The sequence below is a fragment of the Sciurus carolinensis genome, chromosome 3, assembly GCF_902686445.1.
Source record: "Sciurus carolinensis chromosome 3, mSciCar1.2, whole genome shotgun sequence".
Lineage (NCBI taxonomy): Eukaryota > Metazoa > Chordata > Mammalia > Rodentia > Sciuridae > Sciurus > Sciurus carolinensis.
Genome location: NC_062215.1, coordinates 152,971,540 through 152,997,772, shown reverse-complemented (window position 1 = coordinate 152,997,772; position 26,233 = coordinate 152,971,540). Strand labels below are relative to the sequence as shown.

Genomic DNA, 26,233 nt, shown 5'->3' with positions numbered 1-26,233 from the left:
TTTTTACATTCTTAAAAGAACAGAGAAAGAGGAATGGGGGCGTAAGCTCAGTGGTAGAGCTCTGCCTAGCCTGCAGGAGACCCTGGGTTAGATGTCCAACAGTGTCCTCGTCCCCCCCCACCCCCACACACAACATCACACACAAAAAAGAGCATAGAAAAAGAAAAAGTTTTGTAAATTTCTTTTCGCAGTGTTATATTGATACCAAATCTGACAAAGTACACAAAAGAAAACTCTACCATTCTTAAAATAGCAATTTGGAAGACTGAGGCAGGAGGATCAAAAGTTTGAGGCCAGCCTCAGCAAACTAGGGAGTCCCTAAGCAACTTAGTGAGACTGTCTGAAAATAAAAAGGGCTGCCATTTGTGTACAGTGTGTCAAAATGCATTCTTACTGTCATGTATATAACTAATTAGAACAATTTTTTTTTTTTTTTTTTTTTTTTTTTTTTTTTAGGGGCTAGGGATGTGGTTCAGTGGTTAAACACCCTTGGGTTCAATCCTGATACAAAAAAAAAGATAAGAAATTTTTAAAATCCTAAATATTGGTATTAGTCAGCATATCAAAAGGATAATTAATACTTGATAACCAAGTTGGCTTTTCTTATATTCTAGAAGACTTCAGTATCAGGAGATGCTCAACACCGTAATTTTAAGAGTATAAACAGGAAAAAGTATTTCCCTAGATGTTGAAAAAATTGGTTAAATTAACCATCAAATCTGAGTTAAAAACAAACAAAACAAAACAAAAACAAGCAAGCAACTTGGAACTACTGGGCCCTTAACCCAAGGATGCTTTACCAATGACCTACATCCCGGGCCCCCATTCCACCCTTTTTTTTGTTGTTTTTTCTTCTTATATTGGAGATTGAACTCGGGTCACTTAACTGCTGAGCTACATGTCCTAACTTTCTACTTTTTATTTTGAGAGCATCTTGCTAAATTGCTCAGGGTCTTGATAAGTGGTGGAGGCTGGTCTCCAACTTGTGATCCTCCTGCTTAAACCTCCCAAGTTGCTGGGATTACAGGTATTTTTCACCATGCCCAGCTCAAAAAACTATTCTTAATAAAATAGGAATTGTGGTTTACTTTTTTCCTTTTCTTTTTTTTTTTTTGGTGCTTGAGATTGATCCAGGGCCTGCCATGTGCCAGGTATACACTTTACCGTGGAACTACACATATGAAATATGTCTTGTGATGCAAGATGGCATTATTCCTTATGAAGCAGTTATTTAAGTTTAGGAGTAATAGTGTTGCTACTGCTGCCATCATTGTCATCATCATGATTGTTGTTTGTTGTACTGGGCATTGAACCAGTAGTGCTATACTGCTGAGCTATATTCCCTGCCTTTTTATTTTTTAGTTTGTGACAGGGTCTCACTAAGTTTCTGAGGCTGACCTTGAACTTGTGATTTTTTTCTGCCTTAGCCTCCAGGGTAGCTGGGAATCCCAGGTGTGCAACATCATACACAGCTTTGCTATTATTGCTTAACTTTGTTCTACTCAATTGAGTTAAGGGAGAATATATGCTTAAAAATTGGAAAGAAAGGTGAAATCCTCAATTTTGACAGATGAATGATTACATAACTCAAAAATTTCACAATAAAAAACATTGCCTTTCATCTCCCTCCTTTCCTGCCCTTAGACTTCTGCAATTTGTAATATGTTCTACATATTGAGATGCAGCTTCTTTTTTCATAAAGGCAATCAAACAGATTCTGTAAATGACTTTTTAAACTTAATTTTACCCAGGCTATTTTTTTTTTTTTTTAACCAAAGTTCATACACACTTACTTGAACTAATTCGTGAAAGACTTAGTGTTTGCCAGGTAGATGAGTAATGCAAAGAGTGTGTAAGAATGAAAAACAGCATGGGTTTGCTTTGACATATTTCCTGTCCTGAATATTCAGAACTTTAGGGCAGCCAAATTTAAATTTGTAGTCCAACTTTTCTTCCTTGCATCCTAATAAGGTGGAAAGGAAAAGCTCTTGTTTTTATTTCACTTTGATATGCTATTAGATTAACTTAGTAATCTGGATGATTTATTAACTAAATTAATATTTCAGTTTTTTTTGTCTATTAAAGTAATTGAAATGTTTCTCAAGGGGAATACAAATTTGCTACCATTATCACTAAGTGAAATTAGTAATTAACATTTGTGAGTAATAACTTACATTTATCTAGTGCTTATTAGCATGTGCTAGGCATGATCCTTAGTATGTTGCATGCTTTGTATCATTTGATCCTTAGAAAAGCCTGGTGATAACAGCTACTATTATCCCTATTTTGCAGATGAGACAACTGAGATTCAGAGAGGTTAAATGAGTTTTTCAAGATAACACAGTAAGTGGCAGATTTGGGGCTGAAACAACTGTGTCTTCTCAAGTATTTATGTTTCTTGTCATTTACTTGTGTAAGGAATGTTACATTCAACCTTTTTTCTTTTGTTTTTATTTTTTTAGCACTGAGGATTGAACCCAGGGCTTTGTATGTGCACTCTACCGCTGAGCTGCACCCCAGCTCCATGTTCAGATTCTGAATGAAAGGGTGTTTCCCAAAGTGTTTCTGTAGCTGGTATCTGAGCTGTTCCATTAGCTTTGGGAAGTTGGGTTAGACTGCCTCAGCTCTCAGAGACCCTGACTTTGCAAAATAGATTTAGTTTTATTATTGTGGACTATTTTGGGGTTATATAATAGCTACCCTTTTGTGGGCAGAAGGAGTGGGGGTGTCCTTTGGATATAGAAAGGTAGTCAGTATTGTATAATTCCCTTCCATTTTCTAATGGAATCTCAGAAGACTTAAACAATGATTATTATCCTACTGCCAGTGGTTGGAAGCACCATGTGGTATGGAGTGCTGAATGATAAATGTGGTTGGTTTGTGTTCAAGAAGTTTAGAGTTTGGATGTGATAGGGTGGTGGAGTGTTAGAAGGAAAATAACATTTTTTAAATTTTATTTTTATTTTTTTTTGTAGTTGTAGATGGACAGCATGCATTTATTTTGTTTATTATTATTATTTTTTTAATGTGGTGCTAAGCATCAAACCCAGTGCCTCACACATGCTAGGCAAGTGCTCTGCCACTGAGCTACCACCCCAGCCCAATTTTATTTTTTATTAGAGCATCATAATTATACATAGTATTTGGGCTTCTTTTGACAAGATTATACATCCCCATTCTCCCTCCCTATTTTATGTTTTATTTGCTCTACTTTTATGTTTCATAAACATTTGTTAAAAATTACCAAATATTTTGTCACCCTAAGAAAAAAATGTAGAATTTCTGAAAGAGGTTTTAGGTTTGTAGTTTGTTCCATTGGCTCAGTAAAGGGATGTGGTTTCTCAAAATACAAATAAGTGCATGAACACCAGTAGTGAAATAAAAAGACCTGTACTGGTGACATTCATTTGGTGGAGGAGTTCTGCTTTGAGGTATTCGCAAAACTTAACCTGAGTAAATGTTATTTAGTTCTGTTTTGAGGGGTAGGGTAACATTTACAATGTCTTTTATTTTCTTTGACTACATTAATATGATTGAATTGAAAGGAAGAATTCATCACATTAGGAAGGGTGATAGTGACATATTTTATAACCTGGATGACCTAGCTAGCTTTGCTTATTTCTACTTTTTAACTAGTCTTTTGATGTTTTTATAGACAATCTGCTTCATCTCGATTCAGCAGCATTCCAAACTGTGTGGTATCCTTGGGGTTCTCTTAACATTGCTATGGTGCAGAAAATTTAAAATCAGGTATGGCTGTGGGGCCAAAGTTCCTCAGTGAAATTCTCAACTTGAATCTGCCTTGTGCTCTCTAATTTATCATTTGGGTTTCTTTTTTTGTGGTAGCTGATGTTCACAAGGAATAGAGTCACGTGATGTATGAAGGGAAACATATACACTTCTCTGAGGTTGACAATAAGCCCTTGTGCTCATATAGCCCCAAACTGTGCAAGCAGCGGCGTCTCAACGGCTACGCTTTCTGTATCAGACACGTTCTGGAGGACAAGACTGCCCCCTTCAAGCAATGTGAATATGTGGCCAAGTACAACAGCCAGCGCTGCACCAACCCCATCCCTAAATCAGAGGATCGTAGGTGAGCCTTTGTAGCAGTCAGTTCTTGATTTTATTGGAAGCCTTGCCTCCTTTTCTTCTGTTTTCTCTTCCCCTTTCTTCCTCTCAGTGTGGTAAATTTAAATATTGAGTTCTGGCGGTAATCCAAGTAAACTTTGGTTTAAAGGTAAGAGATTGAAATTTCTTTTTAAATAGAGTAGTAAGTTTGAGGGATTATTTTAAAAATATGTTCAAGTGTGTTTTTTTAAGTGCGTTTCATAGACTTGTAGGATTAATTAAAAAAAAAAAAATTATTTCCCCTGAAAATTGTTGCTTTGCTTCTTGGTACTGGTTTGCTTGATTTGTGACCTTATAAAGTAGTTCCTATCTTTTCTACTTAGTTTCATCATCTACCTACTAAAGAAACTATAGGAACTAATTGTTATAATTGATAATAATTTGGGGTTTTTAAAATGAATGCTTCAAAGGTAGTAAAGGATATGTTCTTAACTAAAAGAGGATTTAAAATATTCAGAACAGTCAGAAGATTTACTTCCTAAACAGACTGCTAAGTAGTGTTTGGCATTATCTTACCTATAATTTTGCCTTTTTTTGATTAAAAAGGATTCCAAATAGATTTTGTTTACCTTAATTTAGAAACTATTTTTGCTTTACAGGTAGACTTTATCACTAAAATTGTGAATTTATATTTTGCTGGATTAATGAAAATAAAATGTGGGAGTTGTTTTTAAAGGAGTTAACACTGGTTGTCTTTCATATTCTTAGGAAAATTCACACTGTCTTTCAGATATAATTTCTTCTTTATATATCTTTTTCTTTAATTCTCCAGAAACCATTCCAATCATTGTGGAACATGACAGAGGGATGCTTGCTTGTTTTCCAGAAGTTTTAGATACTTGTTGTCTTTAGGTAGAAGATTTGAACCTTTTACTTCTGTCTTAGAACACACGTACACCCTCACCCACACTCTCCTATACATAAGCAAATACACCAGCATACATTGGTTGAAAAAGAGACGTGTGTTTTTTATGTCATAGTAAACACTTTTTTAACTTTTTAGTGTGAAATGATTTGTTAGTAGAGATCCCACCAAAATGAGAATATATATAATGTGGTGATTTGGGAATACTCTACTAGAATTTCTAATGAGCATTTAAGGCTTCAAATGACAATATCTGAAAGTTAGAAACAGCTGCTTAGTGAGGCAAGAAATAAAATTTTAATTTCAGGTGAGAAAGGAACCTGTGTATTAGGCTAAACATATCTATCTAGTGGGTTTTAACTGACTGAAAATATTAATTTCTTACCCATGCCCTCTTTTTACATTAGGAATTACTAAGCTTGGGTTAATTTCTTTACTTAAGCTCCATTGTAAACACATTTCTTTTTTTTTTTTTTTTTTTTTGGTGGTGCTGGGGATTGAACCCAGGGCCTTGTGCTTGTGAGGCAAGCACGCTACCAACTGAGCTATATCCCCAGCCCCTTGTAAACACATTTCTATAATTTTTTCTTAAATTCAGTTTTTCACAGTTGCAGTTGTCAGCCTTAGGTTTTTTTATTGTTGTTGTTATTGTTTTCCATTTGAGCTAAAGCTATTAAGTAGTTTCTTAATAGTTAACAGTAAGACTGAAGTAAGAGTCCTGAATTTCTTTAAAATGTCAATCCTCTGAAGAATCTGTCTTCGCCTTTTTCTTCAAAGTAGTTTCTTCTTTTGAGAAGAAGATAAGGGAAAGGACTTTTGCATTTCTATGTCAAGAGAAGCTATGCAAGAAATAATAAGTTAAACTTTTTTTTTTTTTTTCGAAGTTGGTTTATGGCCATATCAATGAAAATGAGGAATTTTTAAAAAAAAAATTTTTTAGCACTGGGGAATTGAACCCAGGGCCTTGTGCATTCTAGGCAAGCACTCTACCACTGAGGTACATCTCCAGCCCTCAATATTTTTGTTGTTTGCAGGGTTGTCTGAAAATAAGTTAAAGTGAAGTCTTGTTACCTCAAGAAATCCAGGTTGAATTCATGTAATAATATGTTTAAACCTATATATATTTAAATATATATATATGTTGGCATATATATACATATTTATATTATAAATATATGTATTATATATATAATATAATATAAATATATATATATGTTTAAATAATAAGCTTAAACTGGGTATGGGGGTACATGCCTCTAATACCAGTCATTTGGGAGGCCGAGGCAGAGGATGGCAAGTTCAGGGCCACACCGTGCAACCCAGAGAGATCCTGTCTCAAAATAAAAAATTAAAAAGGACAGGACATGTAGCTCAGTGGTAGGGTACCCCCCCAATCCCCCCGCCCCCACACATACATGAAAAGAAAAGAGAACAATAAGTTTTAATTGACAGATTTATCTGGTTTCTGATTATTCCTCTAGCTGGTGGTCAACTAGAGGAATCTTTTTTTTTTTTTTTTTTTTCCTACCAGGGATTGAACCTAGGGGTGCTTATAACACTGTGCCACATTGCCAGCCCTTTTTATTTTCTATTTTGAGGCAGGGTCTTGCTAAGTTGCTTAGGGTCTCACTAAGTTGCTGAGGCTTTGAACTTGTAATCCTCCTGCCTCAGTCTTCTGAGCCACTGGGATGTGTACCAGGTGTGTACCACTGTGCCCGGCTAGATGAATCTTCTTAATTTTTGGTTTTAACTTATCTGGTGTGTTTTTAAAAGGCTAACATAGGTTTCTATCTTTTTGCAAAGGAATATTGCAAAAGTCCATTTTTTTATGTACTTATAAAAGTGGTAAACTGAGATTCATTACTATAATTTTGGTTTTTCAGAGATAAGTAATTAAGTTAGCTATTTTACATAATACATGTTAAAAGTGTGCTATAATTTTTATATGTATTTAATAGTACATATCTGTCAAGAAATTTTTTATTTCTTATACATTTACTCTTTTTAAAATAGCTTAATTAAGATGTGATTCACATACCATACAATTTATTCATTTAAAGGATACTAGTCAATATTTTTTACTACTTCACAAGATATGCAAACTTCATCACAATCTAATTTTAGAACATTTTTGTCCTCCCAAAGAAACCCTGACCCATTAGTAGTTATTCCTGGTGGTGGTTCTTTTAGACTAAAAATTTGAATCTATATGCTCATTTTAAATACTGTTCATAACTAAGCTATTATAGTCTAGTTATATAAAGAATTTTTCCTCTTAGAATCAGAGTTTTTAAGAGTCTAGACTATTGGTCATGAGTGGTATCCCAGTGGCTGGAGTAAGCGGGGCTGAGGGAAGGCTGACTCTGCAGATGAGCCTCTGCTTCATTCCAGTCAGTAGTGTAGAGCAACCTCATCTACCACATGTAAATAAGCAGAGAAGTTTGATTTCTAAATTAAAAAACAAAAACCAAAAAAACTCTACGTCATCATTCCTTCCTAAAAAAGGAATGATTCTGTTAGTTAGAGCATTGAGTTGAAACAACAAAAACCGTTTACTCTCAAATTTTAATTATTACTGCATATAAATTATACAAAATAATGGGCTTCTGTGTGACATTCTTATACATGCATATAAGGTACTTAAATAATGTCATTTTCCCTTTATTTTCCTCTTTTACCCTTTCCCTCTAACCCCCTCTCCCCTAACTGTCCCCCGTTAATTTTTTTTTTTTTAATTTTCGGTCGATTATTGTTTTTAGTTGTAGATAGACACGATACCTTTTATTTATTTATTTTCATGTGCTGAGGATCAAACCCAGTGCCTCACAGATGCTAGGCAAGTGCTCTACAGTTGAGCTGCAACCCTAGTCCCCCACTTTTTTTTTTTTTTTTTGTGGTACCAGGTATTGAACCCAGGGGTACTTAACCACTGAGCCACATCCCCAGCAAACCCCCCCCCCTTTTTTTTTTAATTTAGAGGCACGTCTCACTGAGTGAGTAGGACTTTGCTAAGTTGCTGCGGCTAGCTTTGAACTCAAGATTCTTTGGCCTCATCCTCCCAAGCCACTGGGATTACAGGCATTCTCACTATGCCAACCCCCATTTAAGTTTCACTAAATTGTTTTTTCACTTCTTCGTTAATGTAGTTTTCCCATTACTCCTTTCCTTGCTGGCCACAGCTTTTTTTTTTTTTTTTTTTTTGGTATACCAGTGATTGAAGCCAGGGGTGCTTTACCACTGACCCATATCCCTAGGCCTTTTTATTTTTTATTTTGAGGCAGGATCTTGCTAAGTTGCTGAGCCTGGCTTTGAACTTGAGCTGTTTCTGCCTCTTCCCAAGTTGCTAAATTACAGGTGTGCACACCATGGCCTGCTGCTGGCCACAGCTTTCATCTGTTTTATTTAAGGTGTATGTGGGACCTAGCATAAATCTGCTAGATGGACTCTGGAGGTATCATCTGTATGCTAAAATAATAGGTTCCATTTTCAAATAACTTGGAGACTACACCCTTGATCAAAGAGAAGAACTGGTCAAGGATATAAAAGTAACGGCGGTACCCTGCTAGAACCTCCAAAGGAGCTCTCAGATAACTTGGAGAAACACTGCCAAATGGGTACATCTCCCTTTTTGAACTTCATAGTGCATGCTAGCATATGAAATGCTTTGAGAAATTTTTCAGCAGAAACAAGCAATGACAAAATCATTGTATAATTTTGTTTAAGCCACAATTTTCAAATTTTCTTAAGCATGGAATACTGTTTTTATACTTTTAAGTAAACATACGGTAAAACTGTGAGTAATGAGTTTGGAGGTGAACTATTCTGCTTAAAAGCCTCCACATGTTTTCACTGTGGTTAATTGATGTCTTCTACTTTCTCTTTATGTAACAAGACTCTATCCTCTCCTAATTTTTTAAAAATTTTATGTTTTGGTTTTGTTCTTTTGTGGTACTGGGGATTGAACTCAGGGGTGTTCTTTCACTGAGCTATATCCCCAGCACTTTTTATTTTTTGTTTTGAGACAGGGTCTCAGAGTCGCCCAAGCTGGCCACAAATTTGTGATCCTCCTGCCTGATCCTCCCATGTCTGTGGATTACAGGCAGGTGCCACCAAACCCAGTCCTTTCCTAATGTTTTAAAAATGACATTTACATTGCAAAAATAGCCTGCTCATTGTTGAAGACGAATGAGAGTCTTCGTGAGCTTTGATTTCAGCTCAAGTCTCAGCTATATCTGGAAAGTGGTTTGGGGCAAGTTCATGAAGCTTAGTTCCTCATTTGTATGAAGCACATTATTTTCCTGCCTACTCCAAGTTGATACCACAGGAGATAGTTCATGTTCTTACATCTGGTTATTGAGAAATTCATTCCACTTATAATTCCACTAACCAGTTGTTTTCTTTTACTTTCTCCTTCTATTCTCATGTTATCCCCTCTCTCTCTTTCTCTCTCTCTCTCTCTCTAAAGCACACAGTAAATACTTCATATTCTTGAGAGTTATATCATAAGATCTTTGTGAATCTCCTAAAGCAAACACTTAAATGGTATTGGAATATATATTTTTCTCCATAAAAGAATCTTAAGTGATCCTCAGACTCTCAGTGAGTTACTTTACATACTGTGAATAAAGCAGTGACCAAGTTGTTATCAGGCCCTCACTCCCTGACTGACTTGCCTCTGTCTGGCCACCTCTGCTCATGTACAGTTTGCATATTTGCCTCAGCAGGATCATGCAGACTTTGAGGACTGCTTGAGAGTCGTAGAAGTTATATATTAAACCACTGAATGCCGAGAGTTACTATAGTCATGAAATTTTTAACGTATTTGGATTCGCATTGTATAATATGTAATTTTATATTCTTCATATGTTTCATGAACATTTTCCCATGTATGTGTGTATTTTTGAAGGTACTGCAACAGCCACTTGCAGGTACTTGGCTTTATCCCGAAAAAAGAGAGGAAGAAAAAGAATGATCCTATAGATGAGGTGAAGGTCAGGCACCAAATGGATACCATGGCCTTTAGCCTGACAGTGCCCACGCTGGCCTTGAAGATGCCCAATGGACTGGATGGAATGTCCCTCTCTCCACCCGGGGCAAGGGTCCCTCTCCACTACCTGGAAACTGAGTTAGAGGACCCTTTTGCTTTCAATGAGGAAGATGATGATCTGAAGAAAGGGGCAACTGTGAGAAAGAAGTTGCAGAGCAAGTTGGCCCAGAATCGGCAGCGCCAGAGAGAGACAGAGATTTTAAAAGTTCGACAAGAGCACTTTAGTCCCCCTCCTGCACCTTCCCAGCAGCAGCCTCCGCAGCAGCACTCCCACCTGTCACCTTTATCCACTTCTTTAAAACCTCCAGCGCCACCGCAGGGTTCCGTCTGCAAGTCACCTCAACCTCAGAACACCAGCCTACCAATGCAGGGAGTGGCCCCCACCACACACACTATAGCACAAGCAAGGCAGTTGTCTCACAAGAGGCCTCTGCCCCTCCTGCCATCCAGTAGGGCTCCTGTCGTGGACCCCCCCAGGACTGACCGGGTCCTTATGAAAGCCACAGCCTTCTCTCCACACTTCTCTTGTATAAGTCAACTGCAGAGACTGGTGAAACTGTGCACCCAAAAGCATCAGTTGGACACTGATCTGTTTCCCCACTTAGGTGAGTTATCTGTTTTACCATATCATATATGTATAGATAAACCACGTTCTATCATATGAGACTTTACTTTCACAGCTACCACTTAAGTGATAGGGCTGGAACACCTACCTGTACAGAGTGATGCTCTGGATGATGCTTCTTTTTTAAGCTCCAGGAAGTGGGGTGTTGCTGTGTTGCCCAGGCTGGCCTCAAACTCCTGGGCTCAAGTGATCCTCTGCCTCAACCTCTCAAGTTGCTGGGACTAGAGTAACTCTCTGTGTCTTATTGTAGGATAGCATTGCTAATATTTGCCAACAGCAGGAAAAAAGCCCACAAAGCTTCATTTAAAAAAAATTCCCAAGGCAATACCTGTTTATGATTGGAAAGTGAGAAAAATACAGATAAAACTTTTCTTTTATTTACAGGTTTTCTATATTTACTATTAATAGTTGGTTTTATTTGTTTATTTTGTTTTTGATTATTTAAACCTTAATAAATTCACTAGAATTTATTCTTTAATGTGATATGAACTATTATAACTTTAGGAAAAATTATTTGCATGATGTGGGTAGCAATAAGAATATGAACAAAGGACTTGACTAGAAGAACAAATATGAATGGTCAATAAACAAATGAAAATTCCTATTGGAAGCAGGGGAATATAAATTAAAACAAAGAATTACCAGAAACAAAGAATTTTTGACAAAAATTATATCCAATGTTGGTAAGGATATTATAGCTCATGCTCTTTTTTGGTACTGGGGATCGAACTCAGGGACACTCTACCACTAAGCCACATCCCCAGCCCGTTGTATTTTTTATTTTGAAACAGGGCCTAGCTAAGTTGCTTAGGGCCTTGCTAAATTTTTGAGACTGGCTTTGAAATTGCAATCCTTCCTCAGCCTCCCAAGTCACTGGGATTATAGCTATGTGCCACTGCACCCGACCTGTATCTGATACTTTATTGATGAGTAATGTAGATACCTAATTTAAAAAATTAAAAAAAAATACACACGTAATTATCTATAGTAATTATCTATAGCCAACAGACTCCCTTTGGGACTTGTATTAGCCTTCATCACTGTGACCAAAGTACCTGATAAGAAAAATTTATAGGAGGAAAAGTTTATTTTGGGGTCAGGTATTCAGAGGTTCAGTCCATGGTTAGCTAACTTCATTGCTCTAGACCTGAAATGAGGCAGAATATCATGGCAGAAGGAGCGCGTCAGAGGAAAGCTATCACCTCATGGTAGCTAGGAAGCAGAGACAGAGAGTGGAGCCAGGGACAAGATACAGTTCCCAAAGGTATGCCCCAGTGACCTACATCCTTCAGGAATGCCACACCTGCCTATAGTTACTACCCAGTAGTCCAAATTATTAATCCATCAAGTGGATTTATCCACTGAGGTTATAGCTTTCAAAATCCTATCTTTTCACCTCTTAACTTTGCTACGTTACCTAATATATGAGTTTTTCAGGGGACACCTAATGTCTAGACCATCACAGGTCTCTACCCTATTTAACAATCTGTGTGTAATGATGGTTATTACAGCTTTGCTTACAGCATTAAAAATCTGTAAATATCCTGAGTAATTGACAGGAAACCTGATAAATTATTGTACATACATGTGTTATGAAATATGCAGCTATTTAAAAGAATTGAGTGAAATCTTTTGACCAGGATGTACCCAGGATATATCAGGTGGAAAAAAGAATCAAGCGATGTTTGTTACTGTTTTTGTAAAAATAAACATAACACATTTATTTTATTTATTGATTAAGTGTGTGGATAGATGTTTTTCTATTTAGTGTTTGCATAGATAAGTAAAAGTGTAAAAGGATATATACTTCTGGATTGTTAACATTGGCTTTTACAGGGAGAATGAAATTGGGCAGGATGTGTTTTATGGGAAAAGGGAGTGTTGGCTTTTCTTGTGTAACTTCATATTGTTTGACATATTGTTAACACTGTTTTAGCTAGGGGCAGTGGCACAGGCCAGTAATTCTAGTGGCTTAGGAGGCTGAGGTAGGAGGATCATAAATTCAAATCCAGCCTCAGAAATTTAACAAGACCCTGTCTCAAAATAAAAAATTAATAAGTGCTGGGGATATGGCTCAGTGGTTAAGTGCCTCTAGGCTCAATCTCTGGTACCAAAAAAATAAACCAACAAAAAACACTGACTTTTGGTAATTGAAAATACTTAATAAAACTCTTAGCCAAGTGTTGTGGTACACACCTGTAATCCCAGTGACTCTGAAGGTTGATACAGGAGGATCACAAGTTCCAGACCAGCCTTAAGCAACTTAGTGAGACCTATCTCAAAAAGTAAAAAGAACTGGAGATGTGGCTCAGTGGTAAAGCACTTCTGTGCTCAATCCCCAGGACCACTGCCCCTCCCATATATACACAAAAACAACTTTTAAAATATAGATAAGCCAAAATAATAAATTAAAACACCTCAAACTCTAATACCCATTGACTAATACTTTGGTGTACTTTCTCAAATATATGAAATTTGTTCCTACTATACATGCTGATTTGTAACTTATAAAAAATCTTGTGTATTTTCAAGTTAATTTTTCATATGAAACAATTTGTCATAACTGAATTCTATCTTCAATTTTAAGTTATTTCCAGTTTATATTATTAAACTCTTATTGATATATAACCTTGCAGCAAAATAATTACTGTTGCATCTTTAATTTTTTTCTTTAAATAGAATCTTAAAAGTGGAAAATTCCACTTTTTTTTTTTAATCAAAATGTTTTTGGTGGATTATATGTAGAACTCAGTGGTAGAGTGCATACTTGGCATGGATGAGCCCATAGGATCAATCCCTAGCACCAAAAACAAAGTTTTTGATATGTTGCTAAATTTTCCTTGAATTACTTTGTCAATTTACTCTTCTTTCAGCAGTGCATTTGAATGAGTATGTCACCATATTTATTACCTCTGGATATTATTATTTTTGCCTTTGCAAATTTAATAGAAAATCTGCTTTGATTTTCATATGTTAGATCAGTGTTTCTGAAGTTTTAGGCCTTAGAATCTTTTCAACTTAAAAAATTATTGAGGAAAACCAGGCATGGTGGTGCACGCCTGTAATCCCATCTACTCAGGAAATGAGGCAGGCTGGCCTTAGCAACTTAGGAATGCCCTGTCTCAAAATTAAAAATGAAAAGAACTGGGGATGTAGCTCAGTGGTAAAGTGCCTGTGGGTCCAAGCCCCAGTACCAATCCAAACCAAACCAAACCAAAACAATTGAAAGCACTATTATTAACACCACCACCCCCACCCCCCATTGCTGGGGATTGAACTCAGGGCCTTGTGCCTACCAACTGAGCTATATCCCCAACCCAGCACCACAAAACTTATTTTTGTATATGTTATTTCTGTTGATATTTACTATGTTGGTTGAAGTGGAAAAGTTTAAAAATATTAATTCATTCAAAAATAAAATAAACTCACCATATAATATGAAAAATAACTTTCAAAACAAAAACATAACAAGATAAGAGTGTTATTTTGCATTGTTTTGCATATTTTAATGTCTGATTTACTAGAGGGATTCTGGATTCTTATGCCTGCTTCTACATTTAGTGTGTTGTGATACGTGATTTTAGGAAAATATGGTCTGACCCTTAGGTAGAAGGAAGAGTTGGAGTATTTTAGTGGCTTTTTTCAGATAACTGTGGACATTTTTCTTTGATTCTACACTAAAACTTGACAAGTGGTAGTTGCAATGTGAATTCTAAAACCATATCCAGGAATTATTCATATTGTTACATTAAAATCCTTTGGTTTATCTTGTACTTTGTGTGTGTGTGTGTGTTGGGGAGGGGAGCAAATGAGTTATGAACCCAGGACTTTACCAGCAAGGTATATTCCTGGGCCCTTTTGATTTTTCATTTTGAGACAGGGTCTCACTAATTTGCCCAGGCTGGCCTTCAACTTGGAATTCTCCTGCTTCAGCCTACCTAGTGACTAGTATTACAGGAGTATACCATAATGACGGGCTAAGAAAACTCTTAAATTTAAAGCAACAATAATGACACTGTGGGGCATGATATGAAGAATACAGTGACTACTACTAATGTCACAGTTTTGATCCATACTAAGGAGCCAGCAATTCCCCACCTTTGCTTTTATACTATCATTGTGAATATCAACATTGGTGAAAAAAGCAACAATGTCTTATTATTATTTTGAAAATAGTGTTATCCTAAGGAATCCCCTAGAAGATTTCAGAGGCTCTGGGGGACCTTTAGACCATACTTTGAGAACTTTTAGTTTGTTTTAATAACATAGCTGAATATTTGTTCATATTTTTTTTGCCTTTTCTTTCATCCATTTTTATTGAAGTATTTATTGATTGGTAAGAAGCTTTTTATGCATATTTCCTATTCTTTGCAAAGCTTCCTCTCGCCCCTTGTTTGTAATTTGTATTCAAATATCTGTTATGATTTTGGAATTTAGAAGTTAGACATTTTATGTTTTCTTTTTCTTTAGGATTTCTTCTTTTGGAAGCAAGAGTTTTTGGTTTGTTTCCCCCTCCCCTTTTTTTCTTTCCCATAGCTTTATAGAGGTAAAACTGAAGTACAATAAAATGCAATTTGATCAGCTTTCACATGTATATAACTAATATAATCAATATAAAAAGAATTTCCATTACTTTTTTAAAATTTGAAGTCATGCAGGCTGTATTTCCTGCATGATTTATTACATTAGAAATCAGTCACCTTAAGATATATAGAACCCCACTCCCACATGTCAACTATTTCAAAATAAATGGTGAACTTAAAAATATCTGAGGTCAAGGAAGAAAGTACAAGAAAAGTAAATAACAAGTGCTTTGAACTAAGTGATAAAAGCTTAAAATATCAGGATCTCTGGGATGAAACAATACTCAGATGAACATTTATAACTTAAAGTACTTGTATCAGAAAGAAATGAGAATAACAAATTATTTTCAAATTATGTAGTAGGAAGGAAAAAGTAAAGGTAGGAGCAGAAATATATGAAATAGAGAATAATAAATAATACAGCTAAAATTTGATAAAAATAAAACAAGTCTAATCAAGAAAAGGCAAGAATACAAAAATTACTATCAATGAAAAGGGAGCTATCAAAATAATCCTACAGGTGCTAAAAATATATTAAGGTAATCCTACAGTTGTATGCCAACATATGTGATAGCTTACATAACATGGTAATATATTAGAGAAGGATCAGTGTGCTGCTAAGAAAGTGTATTCAGTCACTGATGGATGAAATATTCTGTATAAGTCTATTAAGTCTGAATTATCAATTGCATTTTTTTACTTCTATAGCTTCTTTATTTAGTTTTTGTTTGGAGGATCTATCCAGTGGTGACAAAGGCATATTAAAGTTACCCAGTATTATTGTATTGTGTTCTATTTGATTCTTGAAATTGAGAAGGGTTTGTTTGATGTACGTAGATGCTCCATTGTTTGGGGCATAAATATTTATGATTGTTATGTCTTGTTGTATAATTCCCTTAAGCAGTACGAAATGGCCTTCTTTGTCCCTTTTGATTAACTTTGGCTTAGAGTCCACTTTATCTGATGTGAGGCTGAAAGTGAAAGGATGGGAAAAACATATCACTCACAACATGATCCATGTGAGTGATATGTTTTTCCCATCCTTTCACTTTCAGTCTCTGGATGTCTGCCTATAAAGTGAGTCTTGTGGAGACAACATATTGTTGGGTCTTGTTTTTTAATCCAATCTACCAGCCTGTGTCTTTTGATTGATGAGTTTAGGCCATTAATGTTAAGGGTATTCTGGGTCATTATTTCTATTTTTTAATTTGAATTAGTTTCTCCTTTGATTGACTTGTACTTTAGTGTTCTTCATCCCTTTGCTGATTTTCACTTTTTTTAAAATTTCATCTTCATGGAATATTTTGTTGAGAACATTCTATAGTGCAGGCTTTCTAGTTGCAAATTCTTTTAACTTTTGTTTATCATGGAAGGTTTTTATTTCATCTTCAAATCTGAAGCTAACTTTCACTGGATATAGGATTCTTGGTTGGCACCCATTCTCTTTCAGAGCTTGTTATATGTTATTCCAGGTCCTCCTAACTTTGAGGGGGTTTGTTCCCCTTTTTTTTTTTGAGGGGGTTTGTTCCCTTTTTGAGCTATGTTTCTTCCAAGAGTATATAAATACATTCATCTGTATTTTCTTTTAGTCCTTTGACTGTTTCATCACTTAGGACATTTTAGTAATCTATCTGAAACTTCTAGGCATTAGTTTTGAGGCAGAGATATAACTTTAATTTTTCAAAATGTCTGCCTTTAATTCTAGCATTTATAGGCCTATATCATCCATTACATTTTCTTTATTTTTTAAATAACTTTCTTATATTTATTTATTTTTATGTGGTGCCGAGGTTCAAACCCAGTGCCTAACATGTGCTAGGCAAGTGCTCTACCACTGAGCCAAAACCCCATCTACTACATTTTAATTCATAATTTCATTTATTTGTGGATGTTGATAATTCTTTAGCTTTTGAAACTTTTTATGTTGGGGGCTATCGGTTTTGAACAGGATGAATGAAATTTAGAAAAAAAATTCAGCCTTTTAAAAAAAATTTTTTTTTAAATTGTAGATGGACACAATACCTTTGTTTTACTTATTTATTTTTTTAATGTGGTATTGAGGATCGAACCTAGTGCCTCACAGGTGCTAGGCAAGCGCTCTACCACAGAGCCACAACCCCAGCCTAAATATTCGGGCTTTTAATTTTTTTTAAATTTAAACTTATTAGAGGCCTAATATCCAAGTAAAGGTTATTTTAGAGAAGTCAGAAATTGTAATGTACTCTTAGAACCAAACATAGTCTTTGTTTATGTCAGCAAAAAGTGCTTAAAGAAAAATTCAGTCTTCTAATTAGCTCTTATAGTCCTGTCTAGGCTGGTCATATCAGTTACTTAACATTAAAACTGGTGATAATGAACCTAAGATCAAAGGTTTGCTTTATTTATTTATTTAAAAATTTTTTTTTTAGTTGCCAGTGAATCTTTTATTTACTTATGTGGTGCTGAGTATCGAACCCAGGGCCTCACACATGCCAGGCAAATACTCTACAACTGAGCCACAATTCCAGCCCCAGGTTTGCTTTATTTGATAGTTAATTTCTCAGCAGGAGAAACACAGCTTAGGTCTTGACTTTTTCAGAGAGAAGTGTAGGTGTCTTAGTAGAAATGGTCACCCAGCCTGTTTTATTTTGAAACAGGGTCTAAGGTTTCTTAGGGCCTTGTTAAGTTGCTGAGACTGGACTCCAACTTTCTTTTTCCTTTTTTTTTTTATTTAGTTGTAAATGAACATAATACCTGTGTTGTTTTTATTTTATTTATTTTATGTGGTGCTGAGGATCGAACCCAGTGCCTCACATATGCTGGGCACAAATGCTCTACCACTAAGCCCCAGCCCCAGCCCTGGGCTCCGACCTTCAGTCCTCCAGATTCAGCCTTCATATTCTCTTTTTTAAAGGTATCTTAAGTATCACTTTGAAGGACTTTACCTTTCAAGACACTGAAGTTGATACTGTTATCATCACTTAATTATTTCTTTTTTTTCCCCTTTTCCCTACAAATTTTGATTCTTGCAGTTAATAGAAAGTACTCACCTTAAAGGGTCATCTTGGAACTAGATTTGAAGTTTCTTTTGCCAGTGGCAATAGTAACTTAATTTTAAGCATTTTTAATTTGCATTTCAATTATCCATTTTTTACATTTGGCACATGTAAGCTCACTTAAACTGTGAAAGAAGTCTGTGAGGTCCTTTTAAATATAACTGTACTGAGAATGCTCTTTTGATTTTTGAGGTTCTCATGTAGGAAGATATAAAATCAAGGTGTCTAATAACTTTCATAGTAGCATGAGTACATTGAAAGTACGTGATCCTACACTGTTATTCTCTAGGCTATGTAGCATCTGTTTATCAAGACTTCTTCAGGATATAAACTTTTAAAAGGGGAAAAACCTTTTATGTCAGAAGCTAATAGTTATCCTGTCATTAAAAATTAAAGCATTTTACAAAACATTTAAACATCATTGATACTATATTTCTACACTTTATCCCCTCTAAACTTGTTTTACCAAATGAAGTACAAAATGTGGCAGCTTTTGTTTAAAAAAAATTGAAAGAAGGCTCAAACCTCATTTAGTAGGACAGTGCCATCCCACACTTTGCACTTCCCATGGGAGTGCCCTGCCTAATCCAGGGAACCCTTTCCTCCATGGGTGTTGGGGGAGGGGTGGAATGGGTTTGCCTATGACTATTTATTCCAGGGTCCTTCTTTGTTGAAGGGACTCCATTGATACTTTTGGACTTTTTTCTTGCTTGAACATACGTAGGATTTCTTTTATTAACCCTCTTGAATGTGTTTTTCTGACATTTTTGTAGTGTATTTTTTTAAATAAATATTTTTAAATTGTCAATGGACTGTTATTTTATTTATTTATATGCAGTGCTGAGAATCCAACCTAGTGCCTCACACATGCTAGGCAAGCGCTCTACCATTGAGCTACAATCCCAGTCCCATGTATGACATTTTTGATAGTTGAAAATTTTTACCTTGTGTCCTAAACGCTGTTTGCTTCTGTTATTCCTACTTCATTAGTGAAGAGCCTGATAAAAGTCCATCTTTAATATCGCATAGTCTTTCTGTTATAATGCCGTCTTTTCAAAACCTGAGTGTATGTTATACATTCATTATTAATGTCTTTGTAAGGAAACAAATACTGGAGGCACCTGTTCACATTATGTTAATACTTGCTGATGTTGGCTTATGTATTTTGGATACCTCTTTTTTTTTTTAATCTAAATTTTTAGTCAAAGTAAAATTTTTTTTCTAACTTGTAATATCCTCTGTCGGCCCCAGGGTTGGACTGGTCTGAAGAAAGCGGAGAGGAACTGGAGGACTCAGAACAGGCCTCACCATACCAGGTTGCATGGTCTATCCGAGAAACCCTCAGATATGAAAGACACACGTAAGCCTTCCTTTTTGTTTTTCTTTTAATTCTTTATGCACCATGGTAGCAGATAGGTTTCATGCTGATGTTTTTCGTTTATTGGATCTAGTTTTATTATAATGGAGATAAAATTGATGCCATTTGGAAAAAAATGTACCATATTATTTAAACAAAGATAATCTTAAGTTTTCTTGGTGAATTATTAATAGAATTTACAATTCATAATAAAGTTTAAAGTTGAAAGGGACCTTGGAGATTTCCTTCCCCTCTTCCCCTCCCCCTCCCCTTCCCTCTCCCTCTCTTTCTTTCTTTCTCTTTCTCTTTCTCTTTTTTTCTTTCCTGGGGATTGAACCTAGGGGAGCTCTACCACTGAGCTATGTCCTTGGCCCTTTTTTATTTTTCTTTTGAGACAGGGTCTCTTAAGTTGCCAAGGCCAGATTTGAACTTGGGATCCTCTCCCTCAGCCTCCTAATTAGCTAGGATTACAGATGTGCTCCACCACAACCAGAGGGGCTTAGAGATTATCTGAGGCAATTCCCTCATTTTACAAAAGAGGAAAGCAGGCCCAAACAGATTAAGAACTTGTTCATGTCATTAGGAGGGCTACTTGGAGTCCTACTGTCTTGCTTCTCCACATCTTCTTTCGACTGTTTCCCCACAGAAGCTAGAAATGGTGCTTTTTGTTTCATTTTTGTTTTTGCAATTTTGATTCATTCTTTAATATTTTTACTGTGCTAAAAATTTGTTTAATCTTCTTAGGAGTTTTTTTGTATCTACTTTATTGGAAAACTGTTTCAGTATACTTAAAACCCTCCTCAGTGTTTTTCTAAAAATGCACTAGTAAGAAAATGTTTGTCTTAGGTCTGTAGAAGATTAATGAACATCTTATGTTCTTCAGTAATAGATGGTGAGAAAACATTTTCTTTCAAGTGACTGTTTTAGCAATATAGGGATTCACTTAGTGCTGCATGGCAGTACCAAGAGAAATCCATGTTCATGGGGCCAGAAGATAACTCTCGGACTAAATTAATGATTTAAATTGTTGTAGTTCAAATAGACACCCCAAAAGATAAAGATCTGCTCTCTGCTCCAGACCGAGTTCTAGAAGTTCATAATATCATTTTATGTATATCTAATTTGGGTTATAGTTCTTGAATTTGTAGGATTAAAAATGTGGTTTGTTATTACATCCAGAGATGATGAGGCTTAGAAAACTGATTCACTAGACACTAATCTATAAACCAAACTACATGGGAAACAAATTATAATCAGAAGCTTATTTGGCAATGAAATTAAAGCAAGAGGAGTTGGTTGGATTTTATTAACAGACAGTGTCTCTAAATTATAAGAGCATCATGTCTCTTTCTACTCTTGGGATTTACCTCCCAGATTCTAGTCCCTGCCTCACTTACATGCTAGGCAGTATTCGCTCACTCTGAATTCCATTTTATATGTCATTCAGGACTGCTACCTTATCATTACATTTTTTCTTTCAGCTGGAGTACAATAGGGTCAGTTGAGCTTAAGTTTTCTAGTTACAAACATGCTGCATATCAGCCTGACTTGGGATATTTTGGGTTAGTTTTATAAATTGCTGTGAATTAACAAAAACAAACCCTCAACAAAATGCCTGGTACATAGGAAATGGTTAATAAATGGTAGTTATTACTAATTTCATTCTAAAGGTAACCTCAACATTGGTATTGGATGTATTTGCTGTTGATTAGAGTGATGTACACCCCATTTCTGCCTTCTGTCCCACCACCCCTTCCCACCGCCAAGTATTGGGTGCTTTGTCACTGAACTACATCTCCAGCCCTTTTTTAAAATTTGAGACAGGGTCTTGCTAAGTTGCCCATACTGGTCTTTTTTTTTTTTTTTTTTTTTTTTGTGGTGCTGGGGATCGAACCCAGCGCCTTGTGCTTGCGAGAGCTATCTCCCCAGCCCGCCCATACTGGTCTTTGAGAGCCTCTTGCATCAGCCTTCTGAGTACCTGATATTACAGGCCTCCGTCACCACGCCTGGCTTCTACTTTCTGTTCTTGAATAGTTGTCAAAATACTTTTTTACCCTTTTAAAAAATTTTTTGAGACAGGATCTCACTAGGTTGCTGAGGCTAGTCCCCAATTGTTGTCCTCCTACCTCAGCCTAATGAGTAGCTGGGATTAAAGCTGTGCACCACCGTGCCAGGCCAAGTACTTCTTTTGTGTTTTAGGCTTCTGGCCATCCTCAGTTTTCTTCAACTCCGTAGCAGTTTACTCTTGGTCACTTTTGCTAACTTGCTTTTTCCTCTTTATTACTATGATACTCTGATTTCCTGGTTATTCTTTTCCTTCATTTTATTTATTTTTTTATAGGCAGTTGTCTTAACTTCCTTCCAGCTGTAATGTTAATCTTTTCTCCTTCATTCTTTTCATTCATTCATTCCCTCTTCAGTTTATTTCTGTTAAGCTCTCATACTCCAGCTGGGGGCGCTGTGTTTTTTCTGTTGTGTGAAACAGATCATATTGGTTTACCATTCCGTCTGTGCCAACAGCTGTGTGTCTGTCTGCCTCTTTACCTTCTCACAGGAAACCCTTTCCTATGTTTTAGACTACCCAGGAATATTTTTATTCCATTTTCTTGTTATAACCACCTGTCTTTTGTTGCACCTTGTTATTTGAGTGTAGATAATCGGCCTTATGTAGTCCATTTGTTACTCCTTTCAAGCATTTTTGCCATTTAAAATTTCTAAGTGAGTTCGTTGATTTTTGGAAGAAAGACTGACAGTGGTCTGATAATCACATTCCTCCTTAAAGATCCTTTCTCATGAATTACTTGTTAAACCATGATTATACTAAAAGTAATTTTTAGAACAAGGCTCAGTTTTGTTTTGGCAAAGGTTTCTTGGTTTCTTTCATTGTAGATGCATATGCTTCTGTACGATCTTTCAGACTTTCACTTGGTTCTCTTAATATCAGAAATAACTTACCTTAAATGCATTATTATTATTTTAATTTTTTAAAATAATACTTATTTTAATAGTGCAAAAACAAGCTTCTCATTCAGTAAAAGAAAAACAAAAAATTTTATGAAAATAGCCAACACTTTTAACAAAGTAAAACACAAATACCTACTACATAAATATTTTAATTGTATACTTGAAACCCGAGGAAGCAGATACCATCACAGGTCAAATCATTCTTAGAGTGGGAGAGTGGGTTGTTGCAGTTGCCAAAATGAATAAAACAAAATCTCTAAGTTTTAGACATATAGGAAAAACAAAACTCCAGTAAGAAAGCCAACTTAAGTTTCATGGGAAGAAAAACAACTGATAACTTTAAAAGTTTTTAAAGAAGTTTATGGAAATAGGAAACATGTTTTGATTTTTATGCCAAATGAATTTTGTGTCGACTTTTTTTTTTTTCTTTTGCTGTGGAGAGGGAGGCAGGTACTGGGAACCCAAGGGTGCTTAAGCACTGAGCCACATCACCCACCCTTATTTATTTTGAGATAGGGTCTTATTAAGTTGCGTGGGACCTCGAAAAATTGCTGGGACTAGCCACCAATTTGCAATCCTTCTGCCTCAGCCTCCCAAATTGCTAGGATTACAGGCATGCTCCACCATGTCCAGCATTTGTGTTGACTTTTGAAGTTTATTTAGGTCAGGTGATCTTTTGATGTATAACTCAGAAGTAAAAACCAATGAAGAGGAGAAAGAACATGGACCCATAGGACTTTAACCTTACCTTAAATTAAAAAGTCAAATTTTAACACACATTTGTTTAAAAATACAAATATAGTTTAGAATTAAATATAAAAAATAGAAATTATCATGATTCAGATTTGACTAAAGTTTGGGTGAAAGTTCTTTCATATTCGTCTACCTCATAGATAATACTTAATAATGGATATACTTATTTTTGTGTATGAGGAGTATGTGGATTCAGGAACCAATACTTAATAGTAAGTTTGTTATTACTGCCAGAAACTAGAGTTTCTGATATGATAGTTTTAAATTTCATTATTTAATAAAAGAAGGCTGAAAATTGTGCTCTATAAACTAGGCAGAAAGCAAACATTATATCACGTTTAAAGGTAAGGTAATTTAATTTACCTTAAATGCATTATTATTATTTTAATTTTTTTAAAAAATATTTTTATTAGTTGTTGATGAACCTTTTATTTATTTATTTGTATGTGGTGCTGAAAATCAAACCCAGTACTCACACATGCTAGGCAAGTGCTCTACCACTGAGCCACAACCTCAGCCCCTATTTTAATTTTTATTTATTTTTTGGTACTATGGATAGAGCCCAGGGATAGTTTGCTACTGAGCTATATCCCTAGCTCTTTTTGTTTTTTATTTTGAGAAAGGGTCTCAGCTAAGTTGCTTAGGCCCTCACTAAGTTGCTAAGGCTGGCCTCAAACTTGCAGTCCTCCTGCCTAAGCTTCCTGAGTCATGGGGGTTATTGGCATGTGACACTGTGCCTGGATCTTAAGTGTATTGTTAAGGAACAGTAATTATTGCCAGGAGCTGCACATCTTTCCATATCCATAATGGTGTCTTTTGATAAAGATCTTAATCTAATAAACCTGTAATTAGCTTTTCCTTATGGTGAGTACACTTGTCACTTGCTTAAGAAATCATGGCTTGTGCCAAGGTCATGAAGATATTCTCTCTCATCTCTTATCTTTTAAAAACTTTATTGTTCTATTGACAATCCTTTTGGAATCTAATTTTACCTATTTTATATATGGTGTGAAAGATGGGATAAGGATGTCTTCCTTCTGCCCTTCCTTCCAGTTTGTGCATCCATGCTGGGAATTAACACTGGAGCCTTGGAGGAAGCACATGTTCTGCCACTGAGCTGCCCCCAGCCTTGATTGTGTGTGTGTGTGTGTGTGTGTGTGTGTGTGTGTGTGAGAGAGAGAGAGAGAGAGAGAGGGAGAGTTTTATTTGAAGTGTTTAGACCATTTAAATTCAATGTAATTATTGCTATTACTGGATTTAAATCTCATGTCTTTTATTTGTTTTTTGTTCCATTTGTTATTTGTTCTTTATTTTACTTTTCTTTTCTTTCTTTCTTTTTTTTTTTTTTGTACCAGGGGCACTTTACCATTGAACCACATCCTCAGCTCTTTTTATTTAGAGACACAGGATCTCATGAGTTGCTTAGGGCTGTGTCAAGTTGCTGAGGCTGGCTTTGAACTCACAAATCTCCTGCCTCAGCCTCCCGAGCCGCTGGTATTATAGGTGTGCACCACTGCACCTGGCTTCACTGGCTTATTTATTTATTTTTTTATGTTTCCATTTTATCTTCTTTCTTGGCTTATTAATTGTACTTCTTTGATGTGTTTTAGTATTGTTTCTTTTTTATAGTTTATATTATGCATCTTTAATTACCCCAGCCTGCCTTCAGGTGTTATACCTCATGAATAGGAATTGTATAATGGTATCCTTTTAAAAATGTTATTATTACTGCATTGTAGTTATACATAATAGTGGGGTTCATTTTGCTTATAATAGTATACTTTCATTTCTACCCATTTAAGTTATCTGAAAATCTCTGCTTTTGACTTGAAGTATATAGGCAATGTAAGCTTATTTTTTTATTTAAAAAATTGTTTTGAGACAATAGTCTCATTCAGGTCCCCAGTCTGGCCTTAGCTGAGATACAGGTATGTGCTATGATGCCCAGATTGGCCATTTAAATTTAATGTGATCATTGATATTGTGTTTAAATCTCATGTTAATTTTTTAGTGTTTGGTATAATTCACCAGTGAAATCATCTGGTCCTGGACTTTTCTTTGTGGGAAGTGTTTTCTTTACTAAGTCAATTTCTTGTTATAGGTATATTCAGATTTTTAAATTTTTCTCTTGTTCCCCCCCCACCACCAGGGCCTCACCCATGGCAAGTACTGTTCTACTAAACTACATCTCCAGCCCCAGTTTCTTATTGAGTCAAATTCAGAAACTGTGGTTCCAGAAACTTGACTATTTCATTTTTATTATCTGGGGCCTACACATGCAAGCACTCCACCACTGAGTTATATTCCCAACTCATATCTACATACTTTTTTTTTCTTTTTTTGAGATGGGACTCTATGTTACCTAATTTCATTCCTTTTAAATTTATTGAAACTTACCTTAAATCACCTAAAAATGGTCTAACATAGCAAACTTTCCATATTGTACTTGAGAAGGGTGCATATTCTTCTGTCATTGAGTGGAGAGTTTTTACACATCTTATAAGATATAGTTGGTTTATAGTTTTGCTAAATTTTATTTCTGTGATGATTTTCTATTTAGTGAATGGAGTATTGAAGTCCCCAACTCTTATTGTGGAATCATTGATTTTTCCCTTCAGTTCTGTCAGTTTTTGTTTTGAGACTCCGTTAGTTACGTGTATTTTCCTTATATATTGATACTTTTATAATTTTTAAAATACCCCTTTTTTAAAAAAATATTTTTAGTTGCAGATGGACACAATACTTTTATTTGGTTTATTCAGTTTTATGTGGTGCTTGGGATGGAACCCAGTGCCTCATGCATGCTAGGCAAATGGTCTACCACTGAGCCACAACCCCAGTCTAGTCCCTTTTTGTTTTGAAGAATATTTTGTTTT

At 35.6% G+C, this 26,233-nt stretch overlaps 1 protein-coding gene across 6 annotated transcripts in view; it reads left to right on the top strand.

Moving 5' to 3' along the window:
- Window positions 1-26,233, top strand: part of Ino80d (INO80 complex subunit D) — a 77,406-nt gene that overhangs the window by 16,652 nt on the left and 34,521 nt on the right. For all 6 annotated transcript variants that reach the window (XM_047544313.1, XM_047544312.1, XM_047544309.1 and 3 more), the window contains 5 exons: window positions 2,293-2,343; window positions 3,656-3,750; window positions 3,847-4,093; window positions 9,900-10,645; window positions 19,535-19,643. In XM_047544313.1, coding sequence (XP_047400269.1) covers window positions 3,876-4,093; window positions 9,900-10,645; window positions 19,535-19,643 — 1,073 coding nt within the window. In that variant the 5' untranslated portion in view covers window positions 2,293-2,343; window positions 3,656-3,750; window positions 3,847-3,875. The remainder of the gene's footprint in view (window positions 1-2,292; window positions 2,344-3,655; window positions 3,751-3,846; window positions 4,094-9,899; window positions 10,646-19,534; window positions 19,644-26,233) is intronic.